The 27,500-nt window shown below is 35.5% G+C and overlaps 2 protein-coding genes across 2 annotated transcripts in view; both read left to right on the forward strand.

Moving 5' to 3' along the window:
* The window catches only part of LOC127431928 (checkpoint protein HUS1-like), a 12,159-nt gene extending 2,179 nt beyond the window's left edge, over positions 1-9,980 (forward strand). The window contains exons 6-8 of the mRNA XM_051682588.1: positions 9,301-9,400; positions 9,509-9,637; positions 9,773-9,980. Of these exons, the coding sequence (XP_051538548.1) occupies positions 9,301-9,400; positions 9,509-9,637; positions 9,773-9,855 (312 nt within the window). The 3' untranslated portion in view covers positions 9,856-9,980. The remainder of the gene's footprint in view (positions 1-9,300; positions 9,401-9,508; positions 9,638-9,772) is intronic.
* Positions 9,981-16,337: 6,357 nt separating this feature from the next.
* On the forward strand, positions 16,338-23,929 carry ssr1 (signal sequence receptor, alpha). The gene is made up of 8 exons (XM_051682587.1): positions 16,338-16,526; positions 17,218-17,339; positions 17,772-17,868; positions 19,743-20,005; positions 20,197-20,273; positions 21,113-21,191; positions 22,469-22,562; positions 23,009-23,929. The coding sequence occupies exons 1-8, from the start codon at positions 16,460-16,462 to the stop codon at positions 23,074-23,076; spliced, it is 867 nt and encodes a 288-aa protein (XP_051538547.1). The 5' UTR covers positions 16,338-16,459; the 3' UTR covers positions 23,077-23,929.
* The last annotated feature ends 3,571 nt before the right edge of the window (positions 23,930-27,500 follow it).

The following is a 27,500-nucleotide window of genomic DNA, read 5'->3' on the forward strand; positions in this document are numbered from 1 at the left end:
AGCACTTATGTCCATCATGTAATGTGCCAGATATAACCGTACAGGCTCATTTTCATCTGCAGTCCCGGGCAGTGATGGCACAGAAAACATACAACACACATACATGTCAGCACAAACATACAACACAATAGCCCAGCCAGTACTCCAGGCAGCCCTCTACATTGCGAGTAAATTTCGCACTATGTGACCAAAAAACATCTGTTATTATCCACTGGCAAGTGAATATTAACACTTCATTCGCCAGTGATAGAGTTGTGTAGTGTCGAAGCACCGAGGCCCTTTTACTGAATAAAAAGCGGTTGCTTAAGAAGCTGGATTCAGCCTCGTGTTTCCCTGCATGCTGTCTCATGAGCGTGCAGGAAAAAGCACTTGTGTCTCATTCAGTTGAGCTCCGAGCATCTTAGGGAACTGCACCGCAGACGTCACGAGCAGCTCTCTTGAGTGTGTGTGTGAAGATGAACCACTTCTCAAGCGCTCTGATGTGCACGCCATCTACAGAGGTTTGTGCCAAACTCCCACGAAAATATAAACAAGGTATAAATGTATTAATTTTGTGAACACAAAGTGCTCCAGCTTCACTTAACGGCCATGTAAATGTCCGTGGTCATTGTGGGTTTATTCACGCAGTGAGACAGATGCCCTGCTCTGTTTCTGTGGAGATGATAAAATGCAAGAAACAGAATCTTAAAGTCTTCCTTCACGAGAAATAAGGGCTTGTGAGTTAATCAGAGAACCTTAAAATAATGTGTGAAAGTAAAGAATTTAAGGCAGAAATATTTTACTATTGCATAATATAATATAAATGTAATATAATGTAAACATAATATTAATATAATGTAAATATAATATATATTAATATAAAATAATGTAAATATAATATAATATTAATATATAATGTAAATTTAATATAAATATAATGTAAATATAAATATAATATAATGTAAATAGACTATAAATATAATATTAATATAATGTTAATATAATATAATGTAATATAAATATAAGATAATGTAGAGTATAAATATAATGTTAATATAATATTAATATATAATGTCAATATAATGTAAATATAATATGTATATAATATAAATATAATATAATATAAATATAATATAATGTAAATATAATATAAATATCATATAAATATAATGTAAATAGAATATAATGTAATATAAATATAATATAACGTAAATATAATATATATTAATATAATATAATGTAAATAGAATATAATATTAATATAATGTAAATAGAATATAATATTAATATAATGTAAATATAAAATAATATATATATAATATAAATATAATATAATGTAAATATAATATTAATATAATGTAAATATAATATAATATAAATATAATATAATATAATATTAATATATAATGTAAATATAATATATATATAATATAAATATAATGTAAATATAAATAGAATATAATGTAAATAGAATATAAATATAATGTTAATATAATATAATGTGATATAAATATAAGATAATGTAAATAGAGTATAAATATAATATAATGTTAATATAATATTCATATATAATGTAAATATAATATAATATTAATAATGTAAATATAATATAATATAAATATAATATATTAATATATAATGTAAATAGAATATAATGTAATATAAATATAATATAATGTAAATATAATATATATTAATATAATATAAATATAATATTAATATAATGTAAATAGAATATAATGTAATATAAATATAATATAATATTAATATATAATATAAATATAATATAATGTTAATATAATATACATAATATGTTAATATAATATTCATATTTAATGTCAATGTAATATAAATATAATATAATGTAAATAGAATATAAATATAATATGTTAATATAATATTAATATAAATGTAATATAAATATAATGTAATGTAAATATAAATGTAATATAAATATAATGTAAATATAATATTATGTAATATAAATATAATGTAAATATAATATTATGTAATATAAATATAATATAATGTAAATATAATATAAATACAATATCAAATGTATATATAATATAATGTAATATAAATAGAATATAATGTAAATAGAATATAAATATAATGTTAATATAATATTAATATAATATAAATGTAATATAAATATAATGTAATGTAAATATAAATGTAATATAATATAAATATAATGTAAATATAATATTATGTAATATAAATATAATATAATGTAAATAGAATATTAATATAATATAAATATAATATAATGTTAATATAATATTAATATATGTAAATAGAATATAATATTAATATAATATAATGTAAATATAATGTTAATATAATATATATAATGTAAATATATTATAATATTAATATAAATATAATATATTTATATTTGATTAATATAATATAATATAATAGCTATACAGGTTGGCTGGGTTACAAAAGCAGCAAAAGAAAACTAAACATTGAAAAAGTTCAATGGATCAAAAATAAATCGGACAAATAAGAGAGATATTTTAGTTATTCAGACATATTTTGATAATTAAAATATTATTTTAATGATTTTAAATGTTATACTTTTATATTTGACTGTCATTCATACGTTTTTGAAGCCTGAAAAGGAAATCATATACTCTTATTTTATTATATGACCCAAGCTAAATTTGTATAAATGACTTTGTTGTGTGCATAGTGAGTTTGTATGGTAATTAATCATCATATTCGTGAAACACCTAAAACAGACAATTCATCATCATAATCACAATTATTTGTTTGACAATTAACTGTCAGCCAAATTTCACAGTCCCTAATTTTCATTATTAGGTTTCTACCTTGTGATTTGTTTTGTTGAAAATGTGTATGAAATTTCAGTGACAACAGCTTGTATCATTATTAAAAATGCAATTTCATGACATCATATAAATTGATAGAATGTTAAATTTTTACATTTTTAAAAAGCTAAAATGTGATTTTAATCATAAAGCAAAATATTTGTAAAAAATTACAATATATATTGCATGACTATATATGAAGAGCCCCCTCTCTCAGTTTGCGTAATATATTTTTTAGTTACATTATGCTTACATGTCGTCAAATGTCTGGCGAGTAAAAACAAAAGTTTACTAGCCAATGATGATTCTTTCTCCAACATGATCGTAGAGAGTTGACTCCAGGTTATGACAACATTATCTAATAACTGTTTTATAGATTTAGAAAAAGAGCTGAAAGATGTGATGTTTCTTAGTTCTGTGGGTATAGTGTTAAAGCACTGTTTCTATACAGTCTTTTACTCTAGTTAATGAGTTTTGTGTTTAATGAACTCATTGAGCGGAGGTGGGGCTAGACCATGCACTACTTACACACAGGTACAATATCTGCAGATCTGATCATATTTCCCCAGTTTAAGATATCATATTTAGTTCAAATGTTACAATGATGATATGAATTTGAGTCTTTCTACTGATTGTAATGTGGTCCAGCTGGTAAGAGTTCATGTGTGAGAGAATCATGGCACTGATGTACAACAGTTAAATTGTTCCTAATGTGTCTCAAATTTGCCAGTGAATTTGATTCTGTTCACAACTTTTTTAACTTGTGTTTGGAATAGTTGTGAATCTATTATTATGCCTAAATATGTATACTCATGCACTACTGATAGTCTTCTCCCTGCTAATAGCACATCTGGCTCTGGATCTCTATTTGCAGACTTTATAAAAAACATACATACAGTTTTGCTGACATTAAGCTGTAAACATGAGTTTGTTAACCAATTAGAGATATTAACCATTGAAGCTGATAATTATTCTGTGGCTTGCTTCTTGTTTAATGTGAATATATGACCGTATCATTAGCATACATCTGACGATTTACAATAGCTGGACAAACTTCAGGCAGGGCATTAATATACAAACTAAATAATGGGGGGGTCTGGGTATCTTAGTGAGTACTGACGCTGACTATCACTCCTGGAGTCGTGAGTTTGAATCCAGGGTGTGCTGAGTGACTCCAGCCAGGTCTCCTAAGCAACCAAATTGGCCCGGTTGCTAGGGAGGGTAGAGTCACATGGGGTAACCTCCTCGTGGTCGCTATAATGTGGTTCTCGCTCTCGGTGGGGCGTGTGGTGAGTTGTGCGTGGATGCCGTGGAGAATAGCGTGAAGCCTCCACGTGCTATGTCTCCGTGGTAACACGCTCAAAAAGTCACGTGATAAGATGCGTGGATTGACGGTCTCAGACACGGAGGCAACTGAGATTCGTCCTCCGCCACCTGGATTGAGGCGAGTCACTACACCACCACGAGGACTTAGAGCGCATTGGGAATTGGGCATTCCAAATTGGGGAGAAAAAATTTATAAAATAAAAATACAAACTAAATAACAAAGGACCCAATGTTGAACCTTGAGGTACGCCAATGAAATTATCAGCCATTTGTGAGGCTTTATGTCTACCCGAACACACTGTATTCTGTAGGTATGATTTTATCCATTTCATTACATTAGGTGAAGAATTTAACTTTGATAACTTGTTAATTAGAACCTCATGATTAACTGTATCAAAGGCTTTCTTTAAATCCAGGTAGACAGCTCCTTCCACACCTCCCTTGTCCAGTTTACCTTTAATATTTTCCAGAAGAAAACAATTAGCAGTTTCTGTGGAATGATGCAATGAGAATGAAGTACTATTTATATGTGACATTATCTGTTCAGAGATCCATGTTTGATACTGCCGGAAGGATACTAATGGGTCTGTAATTACTAATAACCGTGTGTTCACCTGATTTGAACACTGGTATAATTATTGAGACTTCCAAGCACTTAGAAACACTCCTTCATTAATGGACCAATTAACAATGTTTGAAAGAGGAGGAATGGGTTTTGATATATACTGTATCCATCCCATATACCTCCTTTGCCCTTGAACAGTTGAGAGAGGAAATAATCATATGTACTTTGGTCACTTCTCTAAAAGTCAGAATGGGAACATCAGTATTTAGGGGAGTGACTCAATAATGTGATTAGGGAATTTCAGAGATTTTGTAGAATCAATAAAATAATTATTAAATGCTGTTGCTGCTTTGGGTCAGATTCTCCTCTATATTTAATGTTTTATTTATGGTATTAGATATCAGTTTCTTTAAATTCTGCCAGATTTCTGTCTTAATGAACAATGTTGCTTTTGACTTTCTGAGCTCTTTTACAACCTTATTTCTTTAGTGTGGTAAATAAACGTCTCTCATGTCCAGTGGTGGATTTAGGCATGGGTAACATGGGCAGTTGCCCAGGGGGGCGGCACTAGGCACCCACACAGACCCCCGCCCCCCCAATTAACAACTTTGGGGGCATGTTGAAGTGGGTTTCGCCCAAGGCGCCATACAAGCTAGAACCGCTACTGCTCATGTCCCATCTTATTCTTGAGAGCATGATCCCTTTCTTGCATAATTCAGATTACATGTAATCCGTTACTACCCAGCACTGTATATGAGTTATGCACACATTACGAATAGGGAAACTCTGTATTTTCTTGGAGCTCCGTCTTTCTGAGTTAGGGGCGTGTTGATTTAAGAATCATGGCGGAAGCATATTATTATTGGTGATAATTCTGATTTACTTGAGGAAGTACTTCATGAAGAATAACGATCAAACTAAGACTCATTCATCAGGTTTATGCAGGTTTATTATTATATGATAAAATAGATTAAACATTAATTACATGCCTAATGAGCGGCTTTGCTCTTCATTTTGTTGCATTGTTCTAAAAAAGCTTTGTCCGTTCGCTAGTATGTGGAAAAGAGAGAAAGATATGAAACTGTAAAACAGGTTCGTTCTTTCTGAGTAACATCACTTGCACATCACATCATCTTTACGATTTCTGACGGACATGAACGCATCATTAAACGCCTCATGAGACTTCAATCAGTCGTATTGTTGGTTAAGAGTGAATAATCAGAACAATTCAATATTTGATGAATAATAATAAAATCGACTCTTCTGTTTTAAACTTGTGTTGTTTAATACAGTATTGATCATTTGTCTCTCATGTCTATCAAATCCACTTTATAAAATGCGCTACAAAAATGGCTATTAAGAAATATAACTCATTACAAATAATCATATCTGACCCTGATGTTATGTAGTATATATTATGATCGGTGTTTATGACACTTTAGTACAGTAAGAACCTACATTTCTATAAGTTGAAACATGAAGAAAATATGAGAATGTGACACAAATTGGAGGCAGAATGCCTACATCCGGTGAACAAAATATAAATAACATGACTTGAAAACATGTCATGCCAGTAACAGCCAGTAGATGACTGTAGACGCATACTGTGTAGTCTGATGACTTATTGTAACCTAATTTTATATTTTATCACAAGATATATATTTACACATTATCAAACTATTATTATTTGTCAAAGTTTAGCATTTTAAATGGATTTGAAGTGTCAGTTTTTGCAGTTATTGTCATTATGCTTGCAATCAAACCTGACCATGGTGTTACAAAGACACAGAATTAGCATTTTTATACCAATCATTTATTTCAACATAAAAATGTAATAACTCAAAGTAAATGCATAATAATGTCAAGAAAATGAACATCAAGAAACAGAAATGAACTGCAAAATTCTGAAAATTCAATTAGAGTATAAAACAGAAGAATCAGAGTAAATATTTTGCAATTTCTAACTTTCTATAATAATAATTTAATTTGCAAAAGTTTTCAATTCAGTGAGATGAACAGCAGTAATGAACAACAATAAATGCATAAAAAACAGTAAACAATACAAACAGTAAGAACAGTAAAGAGTGATGTAATGTGTTCATTCATTCATCTGTGGCAGTGTGTAGTTATGATGCCATGTACCTTTTTGCGCACCATGGGAGACACTTTTATTTATGTGTGTGAGTGTGTGTATGAGTGTGTATATGTGTTTGTGTGTAAGAGAGTGTGTGATTGCGAGTATGTCTGTAAGAGTGTTTGCGTGTGTGTGTGTAAGAGAGTGTGTGTTTGCATGTGTGTGAATGTAAGAGTGTGTGTGTTTGCGTGTGTGTGTGTAAGAGAGTGTGTGTGTGTATGTGCATGTTTATGTGCGTGTGTAAGAGTGTGTTTGTGCGTGGGTGTGTTTTTGTTTGTTTGTGTGTTTTTGTTTGTGTGTGTGTATGTGCATGTTTATGTGCGTATGCATGTGTGTGTAAGAGTGTGTTTTTGTTTGTGTGTGTTTGTATGTGTAAGTGTGTTTTTGTTTGTGTGTAAGAGTGTGTTTTTGTTTGTGTGTGTGAGAGTGTGTGTAAGAGTGTGTTTTTGTGTGTAAGTGTGTTTTTGTTTGTGTGTAAGAGTGTGTTTTTGTTTGTGTGTGTGTGTGTGTGGTGTTTGTTTGTGTGTTTTTGTTTGTGTGTAAGAGTGTGTTTTTGTTTGTGTGTGTTTGTGTGTAAGAGTGTGTTTTTGTTTGTGTGTGTTTGTGTGTAAGAGTGTGTTTTTGTTTGTGTGTAAGAGTGTGTTTTTGTTTGTGTGTGTTTGTGTGTAAGAGTGTGTTTTTGTTTGTGTGTAAGAGTGTGTTTTTGTTTGTGTGTGTTTGTGTGTAAGAGTGTGTTTTTGTTTGTGTGTAAGAGTGTGTTTTTGTTTGTGTGTGTTTGTGTGTAAGAGTGTGTTTTTGTTTGTGTGTGTGTAAGAGTGTTTTTGTGTGTGTGTGTGTGGTGTTTGTTTGTGTGTTTTTGTTTGTGTGTAAGAGTGTTTTTGTTTGTGTGTGTTTGTGTGTAAGAGTGTGTTTTTGTTTGTGTGTGTGTAAGAGTGTTTTTGTTTGTGTGTGTGTGTGTGGTGTTTGTTTGTGTGTTTTTGTTTGTGTGTAAGAGTGTGTTTTTGTTTGTGTGTGTTTGTGTGTGTAAGAGTGTGTTTTTGTTTGTGTGTGTGTGTGTGTGGTGTGTTTGTGTTTTTGTTTGTGTGTAAGAGTGTGTTTTTGTTTGTGTGTGTGTGTAAGAGTGTGTTTTTGTTTGTGTGTGTGTAAGAGTGTGTTTTTGTTTGTGTGTGTAATAGTGTGTGTGTGTGTTTTTGTTTGTGTGTAAGAGTGTGTGTGTGTAAGAGTGTGTGTGTGTGTGTGTGTGTGTAAGAGTGTGTTTTTGTGTGCATGTGTGTGTGTTTTTGTTTGTGTGTGTGTGTGTGTGTGTGTGTAAGAGTGTGTTTTTGTTTGTGTGTGTGTGTGTGGTGTTTGTTTGTGTGTTTTTGTTTGTGTGTAAGAGTGTGTTTTTGTTTGTGTGTGTTTGTGTGTAAGAGTGTGTTTTTGTTTGTGTGTGTTTGTGTGTAAGAGTGTGTTTTTGTTTGTGTGTAAGAGTGTGTTTTTGTTTGTGTGTAAGAGTGTGTTTTTGTTTGTGTGTGTTTGTGTGTAAGAGTGTGTTTTTGTTTGTGTGTAAGAGTGTGTTTTTGTTTGTGTGTGTTTGTGTGTAAGAGTGTGTTTTTGTTTGTGTGTGTGTAAGAGTGTTTTTGTGTGTGTGTGTGTGTGGTGTTTGTTTGTGTGTTTTTGTTTGTGTGTAAGAGTGTTTTTGTTTGTGTGTGTTTGTGTGTAAGAGTGTGTTTTTGTTTGTGTGTGTGTAAGAGTGTTTTTGTTTGTGTGTGTGTGTGTGTGGTGTTTGTTTGTGTGTTTTTGTTTGTGTGTAAGAGTGTGTTTTTGTTTGTGTGTGTTTGTGTGTAAGAGTGTGTTTTTGTTTGTGTGTGTGTGTGTGTGGTGTGTTTGTGTTTTTGTTTGTGTGTAAGAGTGTGTTTTTGTTTGTGTGTGTGTGTAAGAGTGTGTTTTTGTTTGTGTGTGTGTAAGAGTGTGTTTTTGTTTGTGTGTGTAATAGTGTGTGTGTGTGTTTTTGTTTGTGTGTAAGAGTGTGTGTGTGTAAGAGTGTGTGTGTGTGTGTGTGTGTGTGTGTGTGTGTGTGTAAGAGTGTGTTTTTGTGTGCATGTGTGTGTGTTTTTGTTTGTTTGTGTGTGTGTGTGTGTGTGTGTGTAAGAGTGTGTTTTTGTTTGTGTGTGCATGTGTGTGTGTTTTTGTTTGTGTGTGTGTTTGAGTGGGTGTGTGTGTTTTGCACTGAAGATGTTTTAGAGTCTCACCCTGTAATTTCTTTCTGTTTTTGTTTTCTGCATTGTGGCCATTTACATGACCACACACTTCGTCAGTTTATTAAGTATAATCAGTGTAAGAATGTGCATGTAAATGCACTCAGTGTTACGTAGTGTATGAAGTGTTTCATCAGTGTTGTGTAGTGTATGTTATCAGTGAATCACTATCAGTATATTTATTATACTGCGTGTTCTCTGTTTGTTTGTGTGTTTCAGGTGTTAGAAGCCAACCTGAACGGTGAAATGAATCTAAAGATCGAGACCGATCTGGTTTCTGTCACAACACACTTTAAAGCGTTGGGCAATCCTCCTTGGGGTGAGACAACAACACAATTCTGTACATGTCATTCATGTATTCAGGTGCTTGTATGTCATGAGACATATTTATGAGGATATTTGTGATTGTGTGTTGTTCGTCTGTCAGGTGATGATGGCTCACAGAACGCCAGTCAGAGCAGAGACACTGAACTCGTGGCTGAAGCTCGTGTGGACATCAGAAAACTACAGCAGTTCCTCACGGGTCAACAGGTCAACCCCAGCAGAGCCATGTGTAGTAAGAACATCACCAGATCACATATATCACAATATAACATCACACAGATAATATATATACATCATACTCCCTTTCCAGACTACATCAAAGCCTAGAGTATATGATGAAAATGCATTTGTGTTTTCTTTTGCTCAGATATCGTTCACAAAAGGATTCTTCACCTGATTTTTCTACATGAAGACGTGTCTCTTCAGTACTTTATTCCTGCTGTAGTGTGATGTCATAGAGATGAGTGAACTACTGAACATCAAAGCTACTCAACTGTTGTCCAAAAATATTTCAAGGATCAGTTTTTGGACTCTTAAATGACAAATAAAAAAAAGTTCTTTGAAGTTTATGTGAATGAATATATTTATGAATAAAATATTTTTTTATTGTAGTATTTGTTTTTAGAACATTACTTTGCCTCCTCCCTTCATTGCAAATATATTTAAATGTGTTATTTGTATATAGTATAGTGCATATTTTTCATAGCAGCTTTAGATATAATAAATTAAAAACGGTATACAAAGACAACAGTGGCAAAGAACAGAAGTTCGGTGATGATGGGCTAATATGTTGTAAATTAAAACATTAAAAGGCTGGTCAAGTTCGGTGGTGGGAGAAGGGAGAGAAGAAACAAGGAATTCTGTAACTGACTGTAGCAATCAATTGTGACGAACCCACCGCCTTCGTACCAGCCTGTGATAACATCTGTCATTCAAAATATTTATATATCGTACTTTTGACATAAGTGCCGTCAACGGTAGTAAACTTGTAACATCATTTTCTTCTCTAATATGTTGTATTTTTCTTATTTTAATATGAATATGATTCCATTTCAACTGAACAAATCCCACTGAACGTGATATTTGAATCTTTTTTGTCGTTTCTGTGATTCAAAGCGGTGCATGATGGGAAATATGTGCATAAATTACCAGAGATCTTCGATAGCGAATATAATATCCCGTTTTTCCCGCAGGGGAGAGCGTAACGGTCAACTAGCGTGTTACGACAATCAGTCACCGTTTGCCGATACCACACAAATGAATGGAGAGAGCCGTAAACTGACACCTACCTGTCGCAAAATCGTCCGCTACTTCCCTTATAAAACAGCAATTCTATCGTAGTAAACTCCACACATAGTTCACTCCAAACGGATCGTTTAGTGTAAAACATGTTGTGGATTGACGAACAGGTGGTGTATTCATTAAATTATGTGCTGTTTCCCCACAAAAGCAGTTTATTTACCGTCGGGAAGCATCTCCTCCATAGACATCCATTCAAAAAGAACGGCCTTCTGTCTCCTCACTAGTGTCAGCTCACAGAATATATTTGGGATCGCTATGTTATGCTGTTCAATGCTAAACTTGTAGTCTACTGATTTATAGAAGAAGATACTGTTTACAAACAAACGATCCGCCAGCCACTTCCGGTTTCTTTTGTTGCCCACAAAAGAACTGCTGTCTATGTGCGCTGAAACTGCCCAAAAAGTGATGTTTGTGGGGTTTGAACACCCCGTTTCCCACAGATTATTGGAGATTACCAGATCATCAGGATAAATTTAGGATTTTACATAAATGATGATAATTCACGGGTCACCCATTGTTACCGTGTATGCTCTATTAGACACAATTTAATCGTTGGTTGATATAAACTTTTTTTTACGAAGAAATTATGTAAACTCTGATTGCAAAGGGCTGTTTTTAATTTCCAAAGTGCTGTCGATGTGACAGATATGAGGTCAAATATGATCTAACAATGATTTGATCTGATCAAGATCCTCATATACGATATAACGGGAGGAACAGATCCCGTCTCCACCACCGCAGAACATGAACTACTGTTTGTGAAAGGATAAATTAATACAAATTATGTCTTTGCATTTATTTTGAATGCAGTAAATAATATTGTTCAATCGAAACAGCTGTTATTAAGTTTTGATATGGAATATGATCATACTGAATTAAGAATATTATTATTTATTGTACGTGGGTTAATAATTTAAGCAGTAAAGACACATATTGCATGTCTAGTGGTAGTTTTTATTTGTATATATCACATTTCTTAGGCTTTAGAAGTGTGTTATACATGTGAGGATGTGTTTTCATCAAGGGTGTAGATTTGGCTTGAACATTGGGGGGGTTACAGTGTGAATAATTTACATGTTTCCATTGATCATGGTATAAATATTGGGGGGTTGTACTTGCTTGTTTTGATTACTGGGGGGGTTGCCTCCCCCCATCCCCTCTGGAAACTACGCCCCTGCTATTCATCAACCTGTTACATATCTGACATGATCACACAGGCTCACTGAACCAAGTTTAAACTTATTTTGCTGATATTTCAGAAAATAACTCACATAATTTCTTCAGTGTAAACCATAGATAAACCATTTATAATAACTTTTATTAACATTAAAAGACATTACATTCAATAAAGTGCAACGCTTCCTATTTACACCATTGAAATCTGCTGCTCGAAAGTGTGTGTGTGTGAGTGTGAGTGAGTGTGAGTGTGTCTGTGTGAGTGTGTGTGAGTGTGTGTGTGTGTGTGTGTGTGTGTGTGTGTGTGTGTGTGTCTGTGTGAGTGTGTGTGTGTCTGTGTGTGTGTGTGTGTGAGTTTGTGTGTGTTTGTCTGTCTGTGTGTGTGTGTGTGAGTGTGCGTGTGTGTGTGTGCATGTGTGTGTGAATGTGTGTGAGTGTGTGTCTGTGTGAGAGTGTGTGTGTGAGTTTGTGTGTGTTTGTCTATCTGTGTGTGTGTGAGTGAGTGTGTCTGTGTGTGCATGGGTGTGAGTGTGTGTGTGTGTGTGAGTGTGTGTCTGTGTGTGAGTGTGTGAGTGTGTGTGTGCATGTGTGTGTGTGAGTGTGAGTGTGTGTGTGTGTGCTTGTGTTTGGTCGTGTCGCATCATAAACATACAGTTTTTAGGTTGCTGTGTCAAGTTAAATGTAGTTTAATACTGTGAAAAACATGTCTTGAGATCCCTGCGTTCAGATTTGAGAACTCGATGGATTTGCGAATTCGGATTTGAGAATTCAGACACAATGATGACTCAAATGACACAGAATGAAACTCATTCTGTGAAATCTCATTGCTAAAATCATGTCTGCATGCTATGCAAACCTTTAGTCATTGTTGTGTTTGCATGTGTAATTAGTTCTTATGTACAATTATTATGTTTTATTTGTTTGGAGATGTTTTAGACACTATGATAAATTATTTTTGTAATGTTATAACTTTTGATTGCTTTTTCGTGTAAACACAGAAATGTTCTCAGATAGAGTTGACATGATTGGCAACAAAACAAAAGCAGTTTTTCAGAGCCACCTTATTTACACCCAGAGATATATCATGTCAAATCAGAAAATAAAGAAATTTTTGGCTCAATTTCTTTGTGATTTTTCAGCAGTTACTTAGGTTGAGAGTCTCAGAATGTATCATAATCTATATCATTAACTTTTTTTTAAGTTTTCTTTACAATGATACCAAACACTTGACCCTCCTTGTTTATTTTTGTCGAGTTATAAGCCTTTAATTTTGGGTATGCTACTGAAACAGGGTACATTTAAAAACACCTTCAGAGTTCAAAGGGTAAAAATTGGAAATATAAAAAAGTTTACGTTGTTAAAGAAGGCTGAAGCGCGTCATAACAGGTCTGTGAAAAGGGTCCATTATGGTCTGGGGACATGATTAATTGCTTTAGGCTCATTCTATTAATGTGTTATTTTTTTATAGAATTAATCATACATAATTAATGCGTTAAATCAACAACCCTAATATATAGTTGTTAAAAAGGTCCTCAGCATGTCACAGATAGCTTCATCCACAACTTGAATACAGATGACTTTAATTGACTAGTTTTGAGACTTTGGTGCTGATGTAGTGCAGAGTGTTGTGATGGTTTGTGAGTTGTAGGATCTCCTGTAGTGAAGTGTGCAGTGTAGTTGTGTTAATGAAGGCTGCTGTTTTTATCTCATGTGTAATAACTGTGTGTTGTGTGTGTCTCACTGAGGGTGTATCGAGCGCTGTATGATTACGCTGCTCAAGATCACAACGAGGTTTCGTTCCGTGACTGTGACGTGATCATAAATGCTCAGCACATTGATGAAGGATGGATGTTCGGCACTGGTCAGCATACGGGAAAATCCGGCATGCTTCCTGCCAGTAATGTGGAATGTTTCCAATCGCAGTAGATTATTACATCACTCACACCTGCTTCTCACAAACACGTGTTTTCACACAGTAAACTAGTTTATCATCCTTTAGCTTCTATCACTAAAATTAATTTGACTTCTGACATCAGAGAGGATGCAAAGAACGTGACGTGAGAGAGATGTTCACGCAAGGGTTTAGTAGGAGGAAGTGATGTCATGGGTTTTGTGCAGGTCAGAAGTCAGTTGTCTAACAAGTGGGAAGTCAGACTAACATGACAGTCTGATGCTCATTGGCTGGTAGAAAAATGCAGCTTAATCATGAAAGTTATCTGGAATAATTGTATTTCAAGAGGAGATAATGAGCCGTTTAATGAGTTAAATGATGTCAAGCAACAAAGCTTTAATTATTAGTTCAAAGACTGTCACGTGTCATGTTGGAACACTCTTAAAGATTTTCCCGTCAAAAAAACAGTAAAGAACTGGCAGCAGGGTTGCTAGCATGTTACTGTAAAATTAACGGTGTCTTGCTGTTGCTGAAATTAACAGCTAGATACTGTTTTTACAGCTACAGTATACAACTGTATTTTAACAGCATATAGCTGTCAAATTACATACTATCTACTGTTGTTGAAATGTACAGCTATGTTCCCAGCATGCACTGCGGCATGAAGAAATTACTTCGATGTACTGGTTTATATTGACGTTGTTTTTGTTGTAGTCTAAGTTACTTGTATTTTAATGTTCAGCTCTTACTTATTTATGTAAAAGTATGTTTGTTAATTGTCACCACTGTTGCATTTTGTATGCCGAGAGTTGATATCTGTGTGTCTTGATAACAGCTGGAGTTACAAATCAAGTTCATGTTGGTTTATGACATCACACATCACTAAATGATTTTGAACATCATGAAATATCATCTGTATGTAGAAACTGAGCTCTTTTCAATAATGTTAGTGAAACTGGTGTAAGCAGCATTTGTGTTAGAGAGCAATGAGGTGTTTCTGTGTTATCTGTTACTAGTCACACTAGTTTGATTGATTTATTGGAGGGCATGTTAACAGGTCAGCAAAACCTTCATCTGTATGTTTAATCAGGGTGAACAACAGAGTGTCATGATTTCATCCAGTCATATCATTGTATGTCAATAAAAATAACTCCATTATTCCTTCAGTCAGTCCATTCTGAGAAATAAATGAGATCATGTTATCTAAAGTGACTGTTGTACTTATTAATTCATCTTTTAGCACATAAACTAACTGCGTGTGGTGACAGGACTGTAAATATGGTCTGTAACATCTCAGTGGAACATCTTTATCATATTTCCTCTGATTGCACTGATGCATATAGTCCAAATCTGTGTGTTCCTCAGAAAACCTCTGAGAGCAGGTGATGTACAGGATGTGAGAAATGCATGAAACCAGATGAAGTAAAAGCTCGTTTTCAGCAGGATTTGAGAGAGATGTTGCTGTCAGAGAAGACGGATCATTTAAAGTGCAGAAGTTTGGCTTTTGGGTTTGTTGTATTCAACGGGAGTATTATTGAAGTCGTCACATTTTTCTTTGAAGTATTCTGACATTTATTTACTTCACAATAAAATTCTCTGAAAATCTTCACTTTTGTTTACCCTCATCACTGTCTTTGTTAACATTAATTAACTTGTAGTGTTTCACAATTATGGAAATAAAAGGCTTTGTCCAGCAGTTGTGTTTGATTCACTGTTGTTTTTAACCTATTTATGATATTAGAATGAATATTAATAAATTATAATTAATTAATTTAATTACATTCGTTCTAAAAGTGGTTTAAAAATTATACATGCGTACACACATTTTTATTTTTAAGATATACGCATTTTAATTTCATAAACTTCCATCAAGAGTAATCTTTAACAAAATAAATAAGGAAAAATAAAAATAAAATAAAAAATACCAAATTTAAGTTGATGGAATTTTGTAATGAAATTGAAACGCGTAAATCTTCAAATTAGGCAAAAAATTATTTTTGAAAGAAGTATACGTGTCTCTGTGTGTATGACGTCGGCAGTGTCCCGGATGACGCGCAGTCGCAGTGTGACAGTGAGTGACGCGCATTGAGTGGCATCAGTTTCCAGCTTTTCGATGAACAGAAACTAAACGTCCCACAGGGGGCGCGTGGAGGCCCAGAGAGTACCTCAGCAGATTGAAATGTATACATATATTTATATGTTTTCATTTCAAGGATTCATACCTGAGCTGTAAATGGAAATCTGGAAATCTCAGCTAAATGATGGAATTAAAATGTAATCACAAGCGACTTTGATTGTCCATCCTGACCAGCGCTGAGAAAAGTAACACGTATCACGTGACAGTGGCGTCTATGTATTGTTTCAGCAGCGAATAATTTACACTTGAATACTGATACTGACTATCTTTAATGTTCGTAGTATTAAAACGAGTTAAAATTCAATATTTATTTTTAAAGCTCCCCGTACCTGTGCACTTACAGGCCCCTCCCACTGCAGACACCTAATTACCATTCTAGCGTTTCTTTTATTTCTATGGCGACACGTGTCTCTTTGCGTGTGACGTCAGTCCCTGATGACGCGCAGGCGCAGTGCAGGTGTTCGTCAGTGTGGAGTTTGTTCAGACGCGTTTCTCTCATTCTATCTCATTTATTCTCATTATCGTCTTATTATAGTCTCACTGAAAAGATGAAATCGCTGCATAAACTGCTGCTGCTGCTGTTACTGGCGTTTCCCGCGGCGCTGCTGATGAAAGGTGAGTTTTAATTATCGTGTGGTTGATAAGGCCGCAAATTCACAAACTATCATTATATTCACTGATATCTGATCAATCATCGATAATAATCGCATATTAACTCATCAATAATGTGACAGTGTCTTTATGAGTCGCTGTAACTCTTTGAATCACATTAGAGTCCGTGTCCATGTGTGTGACGTGTCCTTTATAGCTGCAACTGAGATTCAGTCAAACTGTTGCTATATGACGTTTATAACACATTTATACATTATAACTGTGATTACATTCCCGTTCTGCACATTTGAACAGCAATATGTTACTTTCATTATATTGACTCTGATGCACATCACATTAACTGCACTTTCATTTTGACTTTGTTTTTTTTTTTAACAATAAAGTACTATAGTATTATCATGTTTTTGGACATTTACCCTGGTAATACCATAGTGTTCTCTGAAGTCCCTTGGAGGACCGTTTTAAATGCAATAGTATATGTATATTGTGATTTGTAAAGTGCCATGGTATCACTTAAATATTGTTTGGCAGGTTATAAAATGACACAGAGTATTCAAACTATCAATATGTCACTTTCATTATTACACAGTAATTCTGTTGCATTACAGCACAATGTTTAAAATAGTTGCCCTCCGTTTAACAGTTTTAATTGTTATTTGAAATCAAACACATGAATGTGTGTGTGTGTGCTCAGGTCCGGTGGTGGCTGCACAGGATGCGACTGAGGATGAGGAGGCGGTGGATGAAGATGCGGCTGATGATGTCATCGATGAGGATGATGAAGCAGAAGTGGAAGATGATGAAAACACTGAACTAGTAAGAGAACTAAACTGACCTCGTCTGACCTGATGTGGATCAATTCGCTGATTATTGACAGTGTAATCTGATTACAGATGAGTTGCTGTAATCGGAGGTAGTGCAATAATTACAGTTTAAATTCTAGTCTTCCAATGAAGTGAATTGATTGGGTTGCACATATCTTAAATGCTATTATTATGTAGAATTATGGATTGTTTACGTGTCTGTGTCCACTGAAAAGTGTTCGTCCACTAACGAGTCATTAAGAGAGAAACGAGGAAATGAAGACATTATTTTGAATTTATGGAGCATGTTTTAGACCGTATCTTAAAAGTAATTATTAGTAATAAGTGATTACTTCTCGATGGATTACTTGGTAAAGTAATCTGATTACTTGTAAGTAATTTGTAGTGGATTACTTTTGAGTACTGATGATGTTCGTGTTGTCAGACTGAAGAGAAAGAAGAAGAGGAGGATGAAGGTCTGGTGGGAGAGATGAAGGCTTCACCAAACGCTGACACAACCATCCTCTTCGTCAAAGGAGAAGGTACATCTACAGTTCATATTTCACCACAAGAATCAAATAAATATGACAAGACATTATATATTGTATAAAGAAAATTAAGCATATTTTTTAGGATTATAAAGGTCTTCATTGTTTGTTTGTTTGTTTTTATATATACTGTATATGTTTTCTAATGGAAATTATGTTTTTGTACAATAATAATAATAAATGTTATTTGTATAGCACCTTTCATACAGTACAGCTCAATGTGCTTCACATTGCCTTAAATTATATAAAACAAAATAGAAATGTATCAAATGAAAACGTTCGTTTACTCAAAAGTAATAAGATACAAAATAAACATTTCCACATGCATATCAACCAAGTTCTAATTTAAAAATAATGCTTTTTATTAGATTTTCTGATGATCTTCGTTTGAAAATCCCCCAATAATAACCAGAAATAAATGAAGATTTGGTGCATAACACGGGAGTTTAAACTATAAACAAGCCCAAAATACACTCAGGACTCTTATTTTGAAATGTCTGTGCTTCCAAACAAAACATGCACTCTTACAATCATCTACAATGTATTACAATAAAAATACTATAAAGTAAACATTGTCACATGGGCTAATAAATACTGTATAAGCAGTAATTAACATCGTCAATAGAAGAGTTTGCTTGTCAAGTGTCTGTTTTCACTAGCAACACTATCAGTCAAAATCAACATGAACTCAATTAATAAATGTTTCATAAATAAACGTTCAACAATGTCTATGCTTCATATGTGTCTTTAAAAATAAATAATATTTTGCAATAATAATCGTGATTTAGTCCATAAACAGTGATGATGACAGTGATTTGGCTCCGTTACAATCCTATTTATGTAAATATTTAACAAAGTAAGCTTTTTATAGCCTGTATATTCATCAGATTAAGGGTTTTGGCCACAGAGGAGCATCAAAAACTATCGGCAACAATCAGTGTTGTTGTTTTTTTCCAATAACCGATAGTTCCGATATCAACCAACACAGATTAATTGGTAAAACCGATATGTTGGTCGACCTCCATTAAAAACAACCCAAAAAATAAACATTTAATTCTAATCACACATGGATGCGCTAAAGAAATTACACACGTATTTTCTGATTATATACGCTTACTGGATGATGCCGCTAGTCTTAAAGAGACAGTACGGATTTAGCACGTGTTCTACATATCAATGTAAATATTCTAAATAGTACAAATGATGCAAGTAATCAATACATATATATATATATATATATATATATAATTTCAAGACATTAATTGATGGAATGGACTGAATTTGAACATTTTTCATAAGCTAAAGTGTGACCAAATTGCTGAAAAACTAATGATAAATTGATAATTGTAAAATTGATATTTTTTTAATCGTATCTAGAAGGTTTATTTATAATTAAGAGCATTAGCTGAGAGAGATGGACATTGTAACAGAAATGCACCATATGAATCGATATCAAGAGCTTGTGAATCGGGATTAAATTGGGAACTCTGTATTAGAGGTGGATTGATCGTAGATTTTGCCGATAAACTATTTATCAGCCGATAGTTTTTAAAATAGATTAATAGAATGTCTTTCTTTACTATGGCGGGCAAAGACAAAGAGTCCATAATGAATAAAATCCCAATAATAACCAGAAGAAGTGAAGATTTGGTGCATAAAGTGAGACTTTTAAATATAAACAAGCCCAAAACTCAAAGGACTCTTATTTTGAATTTTGAAATGATGAAAAAACGATCAGCAACTATAGACATAGATTTTTACCGATATCCAATAGTTCCAAAAAGCAACTATCTGCACCGATTAACCTGTGAAAACGATATATCGGGATCAAGACTCAGCACATGATGCTTTGAGACTGTCTGTTTCAGATTTTCCTGCGAACAACATCGTGAAGTTCCTGCTGGGTTTCACTAATAAAGGCTCGGAGAATTTCGTCGTGGAGTCTCTGGACGCTTCGTTCCGTTACCCACAGGACTTCCAGTTCTACATTCAGAACTTCACGGCTCTTCAGCTCGGGACGGTGGTTCCTCCACAGCGTCAGGCCACATTTGAGTATTCCTTCATCCCGGCTGAACCCATGGGCGGACGACCCTTCGGTCTCGTCATCAACCTTAACTATAAAGACAACAGCGTGAGTGACACCGTACTCATCTGAACACACGTCCTGAATACTGTATCCCACAATGCAATGTAGTAGTTTAGTAATGTGTATGCTAGTATATTCCTCAGTTTCCATCCGTGAAGTTCAGAGGTCATGTTTGTGTTTGCTCCTCACTCCATGTCTGTTCTTCATTTGATGGTGTGTTTTCTGGTGTGCTTCAGGGAAACGTGTTTCAGGACGCTGTGTTTAATCAGACGGTCACGATCACTGAGAGAGAGGACGGACTCGACGGAGAGACGTAAGATGTTGTCTCATGAAGTTCTGCTCACTTGAGTTGATTTCAGTGTGATCAGTAGGTGGAGCTGGACTCTAGTCAATAGTTTAATTTTGGCGTGATTGTGTTTATATACAATATTGCCAAAGTATCAATACACACACCAGTAATAAAATAAAAAAGGTACCAGTAACCGTAATAAATATAGCTGCAAGCACACCAACAGCATCTACAGAAGTCACACTGGACATCACTGATATGACTTTAAGAAAAGTGCTATGAAAAAACATGGGTGGATTTGCTTAAATTTAAATACAGTTAAATAGAACTTCTGACCAATAGGTGGCGCAGACACCAAATTTACATGATGAGGTCAGGGGGGTCATTATGACACACAAAGTTTAATCAAAATATGGCAAAGCGTTGTGACCGATAGGCGAAAAGAATCAAACATAAGCATTTTTAAACATTTCATTATAACTTTTGATCACAAGGTGGCGCTGGCCCCAAACTTTATAGGTACACTCAGGGCGTAGTGCTGATGATGCATACCAAGGTTTGTAATGGTACGCCAATGCATCTGTAAAATACAGCGTTTTATGTCTAAATTCAAAATGGCCGACATTGTAAAATTGGGTATTATTCGACTTGTACGGTTCTATGGGCTGCTATAGACTTCAATGGTGGAAGAATAAGACTAACAAATGCATTAGGTGCCTATGCACTTTCAGTGCTTGGCCCCTAAAAATAATACTGATGTACAATATAACATCAAATAAACAAAGAAATGACTAGTTAAAAACTGTACCAATAGTCGCAGTGAGCAGTGTTTTATTGATCGACTTGTTTGTCTGTTTGTTCAGGATCTTCCTGTATGTGTTTTTGTCTGGTCTCGGTCTGCTGGTTGTGGTTGGTCTACATCAGCTGCTCGAGTCACGCAAGGTGAGAAACAACACGTACACACACTATAACATAAGAAGTGCACACACAGAGGGTCTGGGTATCTCAGCGAGTAAAGATGCTGACTACCACCCCTGGAGTCGTGAGTTTGAATCCAGGGTGTGCTGAGTGACTCCAGTCAGGTCTCCTAAGCAACCAAATTGGCCTGGTTGCTAGGGAGGGTAGAGTCACATGGGGTAACCTCCTCGTGGTCGTGATTAGTGGTTCTCGCTCTCAATGGGGCGTGTGGTAAGTTGTGTGTGGATCGTGGAGAGTAGCATGAGTCTCCACATGCTGTGAGTCTCCGCGGTGTCATGCACAATGAGTCACATGATAAGATGCGCGGATTGACGGTCTCAGAAGTGGAGGCAACTGAGACTTGTCCTCCGCCACCCGGATTGAGGTGAGTAACCGCGCCACCACGAGGACTTACTAAGTAGTGGGAATTGGGCATTCCAAATTAACTTCTGTCTGATCAATGCAGAATATCAGAATTCTAGTTTCAGGGTTTACAGTCATGGAAAACCTGGAAATATCAGGGAATTTTATAATTGTGTTTTCCAGGTTTGGAAAAGTCTTTAAAGCTTTCTAAAATATTTCAAGTGTCGAATAAAACATGAGCAAATATTTCTCAGTGCCTTCCACTTAATTAGACAAAATGCTTCACAAATTGGTCTAAATGATTCATTAGCCAATTTGTGTGAATTAAAACGATTGTAAAAATTCAATTTCCAGTAATCAAAAACACCAGGAAAAGATCACGGACATTCATTTGTCTAAAAGGGGTGTGTTGAGAAAATAACTCCCCATGACCAACACATCTGTGATTTATTGATAACACTGTAACTATTTACAAACATTTTATTAAAGGGATAGTTCACCCAAAATGAAAATTCCATCATCATTTCCTCACCCTCATGTCATCCCAGATGTTTATGACTTTCTTTCTTCTGCAGAACACAAATGAAGATTTTTAGACGAATATTTCAGCTCTGTAGGTCTTCAGAAGACATGGATTAAACCACTGGAGTCACATGGATTACTTTTATACTGCCTTTGTGCTTTTTGGAGCTTCAAAGTTCTAGTCACCATTCACTTGCATTGTAAGCTGAAATATTCTTCTAAAAATCTTCATTTGTGTTCTGCAGAAGAAAGAAAGTCACACACATCTGGGAGTAAATGATGAGAATGTGTTCATGTTTGGGTGAACTATCCCTTTAATGGTTATGATGCATTAAATGCTATTAAACATTATCAAATGTTTTATTGTGTGTTTATAGAGGAGGAGACCAGCAGTTAAAGTGGAGATGGGAACATCAAACCACAATGATGTGGACATGAGCTGGATCCCACAGGAAACACTCAACCAGATCAGTGAGTATCAGCCAATCACTGACTCCGCTCCGACAGCCAATCGGCATCATCCGTAACATTCATTCATGATTCAAAGAGTTTGATGCATTACTTTTATTTGTGTTCCTCTCTGTATCGGTCTGTTACTCTTCAGTCTAGAAATACTGATGAGAAATCAATCGTGTGTGTGTGTGTGCGCGCGTGTGTGCGCGTGCGTGTGTGTGTTGCTGCTGGTTCACTCATTCTGCTCTTTTCTTTATTTCTCTGTGTTCTCGTGTCTTCAGTGGCGAGTCGGCGAGGTGAGTTTCTTCGGTTTCAAACTATATTCTACCGTCTCTTTCCTACTGATCTTTATTGTGCGAATAAAAGTTTTGTACTTTAACATGTAAAAGTGTGTATCCAGTGAAGTGTTTAGTAATGTAGTTCACACATACAGATGTTGATTGTGTGTGTTTTGTGTCCGTCAGATAAAGCGTCTCCCAGACAATCTCCACGCAAGAGAACACAGAAACGCTCGGCCGGATCAGACGAGTGAGGAGACGTAACAACCGTCTTTATCACGCCATTCATCTGTGTGTTCTGCTTGGGACGACAAAAACCCGTCCGTCACTGAACACTTCGAGAGACTGATACACAACACACACACACACACACACTGATACACAACAACACAAACCCATTTTTTAAAGTAGTGAATGAGCGCATCATTGAAGCGGACGTTGGCTGTTAAAGCTTCTTTATTCTTGAGTTTATTTCTGAATTGTCTCATGAGGATTGTAAAGATACACAACATGTATTTTAGTTTGTTTGAATTTGTCCGTCATGTGTGTGTTTGTGTTTCTGCTGATGAACTGCGACTTCAGTTGTGCAGTTTTCAAGCGAAACGCTTTTTTTCAGTCGATGAATTGAAACGACTGATTTAAACATGGAAATAACTCTGAGAGGGTGCCTGATTTTTCTTATTTTTTGTGACTGGTTTTTGATTTGTCATTTTTCTCTTTCACACACAAGCGGTCACATTTACACACATGATTGTGAGACTTCCGTGTGTGTGTAAATACGAGCTCATATCAGCTGGGAAACAGATTGTGTTTAATTGTGTGTTTGTGATTATCGGTTTATTTCTGCAGGAACACTGAACACACAAACTCTTTCTTTGACGTGCGTTTATAGTTTATTGAAACATGTTTTCTATTCTGTGATTCTGTTTATTCATCAGCTGCATTTCAGGAAGAGAAAAACATTTTCCCCATTTTTCTTTTTTGTAAAAGTAATAAAATGAATAAAGTGACTGTATTGTAAGCATTATCAGCTAAACTGTAAACAGATTTTTCCACACGAGTGAATGATGTGAGATTTACCGTTAAATAAACATGAACAAATCATCACTTTCTCATACACGCGTGTTTCTGTCATTGACTGTGTGTGGAGGAAGAAGGTGTAAAAGCAGCTGTGATTGGAAGTTAATGAGTTTGTCCAGTTTCACACATCCTCGTTAATTCACACAGATTGATTATTAATGTCATATTAACAGAGCTGATGTAGCAGAGACGGGCCACTTCTATTACAATGAATGGGAGAACTTGTAACGGTCAACAGATGTAGACAGGAAGTCCCGCCTTACAGTTCAAAGAGCCAATCACCTTTTAGATACAGACATCACCTGTCAATCAACTCGAGAACGTGCATGTGCATTAGCTATACAGACCGGCAACATTATGTGTGTTGTGCATAATCTGAGATAAAGAAGCACCATTTATTATTCCAGTGTTGTCAGATTTGAAATATGTTCTTTGATCATCATCTTGATCAATCGTTATTGAGATTTCGGTCTTTCCCCCTTCAAGTAGATATGAGCTGCACAGTCATGACTGGAAATAACCTTCCGAGAGCGTCCCAAACATCACCAACAGTGGACCGACTTCATATAAACACTTTATTAATGATGGACATTTGCAAATATCCTTCTGATATTGCACTTTTAGACTCCATATTGGGCGTTCTGATTTCTCCCATTTATTTTAATAGAAGTGGCCTGTCTCTGTTAAATAATCTCTGATATATTTGAGCAGTCATGAATGATCTGAACATGGAAACTTTACATGCAGTCTTCCAACAGTAAATGTGTCACTTTCCATTCAGTTCACTGGGATTATGCAACAATAAGAACAAGAACAGCACATGTAAATAATAGAATAATAATAATATTTAAACGGTTTAATATGAAAACAATGTGTGGCCACTGTGTCATTAATATAATTCTTCATCAGGAGTTCAGTAATGGTTCATTAACAGATAGATCAATATAATTAAAATAAGAAGTTGTATATTAACAATGTAAAAGTGTTATATCACAACCAAATGAACCGAAAATACAGAGTAAATGTACATCTGCAGTTATGTGTGTGTTTCTAATGTGAGCTGATAAACTTCCCAACATTAATCAGCACTGTGCAACTTTATATTGTTTTACAGATGAAAGCAACATCATTTGTCAAGTTTTATTATCAAACTGATTATTTATGTTGCTGACCAAGATGAAGATCTCTTGAAATATACTCATTTTCGGGGTGTGTAACGTGATGCTATGCGAGAGTCGGACGCGTGAACAGCGAGCTCTGCGCACTTTGCTAGTTTTTATTACTTTTTGTGTCATAAACAGGTGAGGTTCAATACACTGTTTCATAATTGTTCTATGAATTCAATATGACAAAGAATATTTGGAGAGATTAAAAGACACTTAGGTGCTCAAGCTGATACCCCGGACAGGGCCGCAGACCGGGGACTCCGTTTGGACGGTGCAGCGGGAGAGATTCAGCGTCAACTGTTGAACATGACAGCAATGCTGGTGAAGGTCGTTGCTGACTTGGAGGATCTTGCTGTGACACGTCGATCAATCACTTCCATGAAAGCGATGTTCACTGATGTGGTTACAAGAGTGGGGGATGTCGAGAAATGGATCGATTATCTGGAGTCATCAGAGAGGGAATTATCTGCTAATCCGCTAGTGACCAAGGTGGATTTGGAGCTCATCTGGGAGAAGTTGGAGGACATGGAGAACCATAGCCGGCAGAATAATGTCCGTATCATTAGAATTCCTGAGGGAACAGAGGGTCAGAATATGTTGGAATTCCTGAGCATGAAGAAGGCCGACATATGATGAAATTCCTAGACAAGCTCTTCCCGAATCTGCTCGACATAGCAGGCCATAAGCTGGAAATCGAGCGAGCTCACAGGGTTCCGGCTCGGCGATCCGCTAAGGGAGACAGGCCCTGATCAATTCTGGCCAAATTTCTGAGATCATCCGATAAAGATCTCGTGTTACGCGAGGCGAGGAATAAAGGAAGGCTTTCTTGGAAGAACCACAGCATTTTCTTGTTCCCAGACATTCAACAAGAGAGAAACGATTCAAGGAATGCAAGAAACTTTTACATCAACGGAAGTTTGCTTTTGCACTGATGTTCCCGGTCAAACTGAGAATAGATACTAAGGATGGCCGTAAGACATTTACACGCCCACAGCAAGCGATGTCCTTCATAAAGTCAATGGAGTGAGTTATTGTGTGATGCTCTCGATGCAGTTGAGTGGACCTGACTCACTGAACATTCACTTGATTGTCCGAGGAAACCGAGCGCCTTTTTTTTTTCTTTTTGTGTTGGTTCTGCCTAGCGGCCGGAGTTTGTTTTGTGTAGCAGCACTCCTTCGGGACAGCTGTGTGGATGAATCTACACATTCTTTGTGTTTATACCTCCTGTTGGTATTGAGTTTGTTTTGTGGAGTATTTCTTGCAGAATATTGGAGTGATTGGGTCATTTGTTGCACTCATGTAGCAGTCGAATGGGCCGGCTCACTGAACATTCGTTTGACTGTCCGAGGAAACTGAATGGCCTTTATATATATATATATATATATATATTGTGTGTGTGTGTGTGTGTGTGTGTATGTGTGTGCTGGTTCCACTAGAGGCTGGAGTTCGTTTTGGGGAGGAACACACCTTCGGGACAGTTATGTGGATGAATCTACACATTCTTTGTGTTTATTCTGCCTATTTGCTGGAGTTTGTTTTATAGATTATCTTCTGTTGTGTAATTTGCACCAACAATCATGCCATACTCCAAATCACTGAGATCACATTTTTCCCCATTCTGATGGTTGATGTGAACATTAACTGAAGCTCCTGACCCGTATCTGCATGATTTTATGCACTGCTGCCACACGATTGGCTGATTAGATAATCGCATGGATGATTGTTGGTGTCAGACGGGCTGGTTTGAGTATTTCTGGGATTTTCACACACAACAGTCTCTAGAATTTACTCAGAATGGTGCCAAAAACCAAAAACAGCCAGTGAGGGGCAGTTCTGTGGATGGAAACTTCTTGTTGATGTGAGAGGTCAACAGAGAATGGCCAGACTGGTTTGAACTGAAAGTCTGTGGTAACTCAGATAACCGCTCTGTACAATTGTGGTGAGAAGAATATCATCTCTGAATGCTGTTCTGAGATGCGGGTTGGTGCTGATTTGGTGGCACGAGGGGGACCTACACTATATTAGACAGGTGCTTTTAATGTTGTGGTTGATCGATCGGTGTATATACAGTATTGGACAAAATCTCACTTTATGCTGCTTTAAAAATATCAAGGAAGGTGGCACATGCTATCTACTAATATAATAATGATAATATAAATAACCACAGTCCTTTAGATTGCATATGATTCATACATATAAAATTATAGGGAATATTAATAAAGCAACAACACTGAAAAAGAGAAAAACATTCACTGTTGATTTCTGGATAAATTAATAAACCCTTTAAAACTGAACACAAAATTGGGAATTTACACACCTGCACCAGTCCATGTTTTCATTATTGCCATAAAGGACTCGAACAAACTTTAAAGTTGAAAAGATTGTTTTTCTGGGTCGGTTGTGTCACTCAGATTGGATTTGTGTGTATGTGA

This window comes from Myxocyprinus asiaticus, chromosome 41 (assembly GCF_019703515.2).
Source record: "Myxocyprinus asiaticus isolate MX2 ecotype Aquarium Trade chromosome 41, UBuf_Myxa_2, whole genome shotgun sequence".
Taxonomy (NCBI): Eukaryota; Metazoa; Chordata; class Actinopteri; order Cypriniformes; family Catostomidae; genus Myxocyprinus; species Myxocyprinus asiaticus.

Bases quoted from the DNA above. Each gene is read 5' to 3' on its own strand.
- ssr1 (XM_051682587.1), top strand. From the start codon at position 16,460: ATGAAATCGCTGCATAAACTGCTGCTGCTGCTGTTACTGGCGTTTCCC. The intron at 17,340-17,771 runs GTAAGAGAACTA...TCGTGTTGTCAG, and splicing joins ATGATGAAAACACTGAACTA to ACTGAAGAGAAAGAAGAAGA. The intron at 20,006-20,196 runs GTGAGTGACACC...GGTGTGCTTCAG, and splicing joins TTAACTATAAAGACAACAGC to GGAAACGTGTTTCAGGACGC.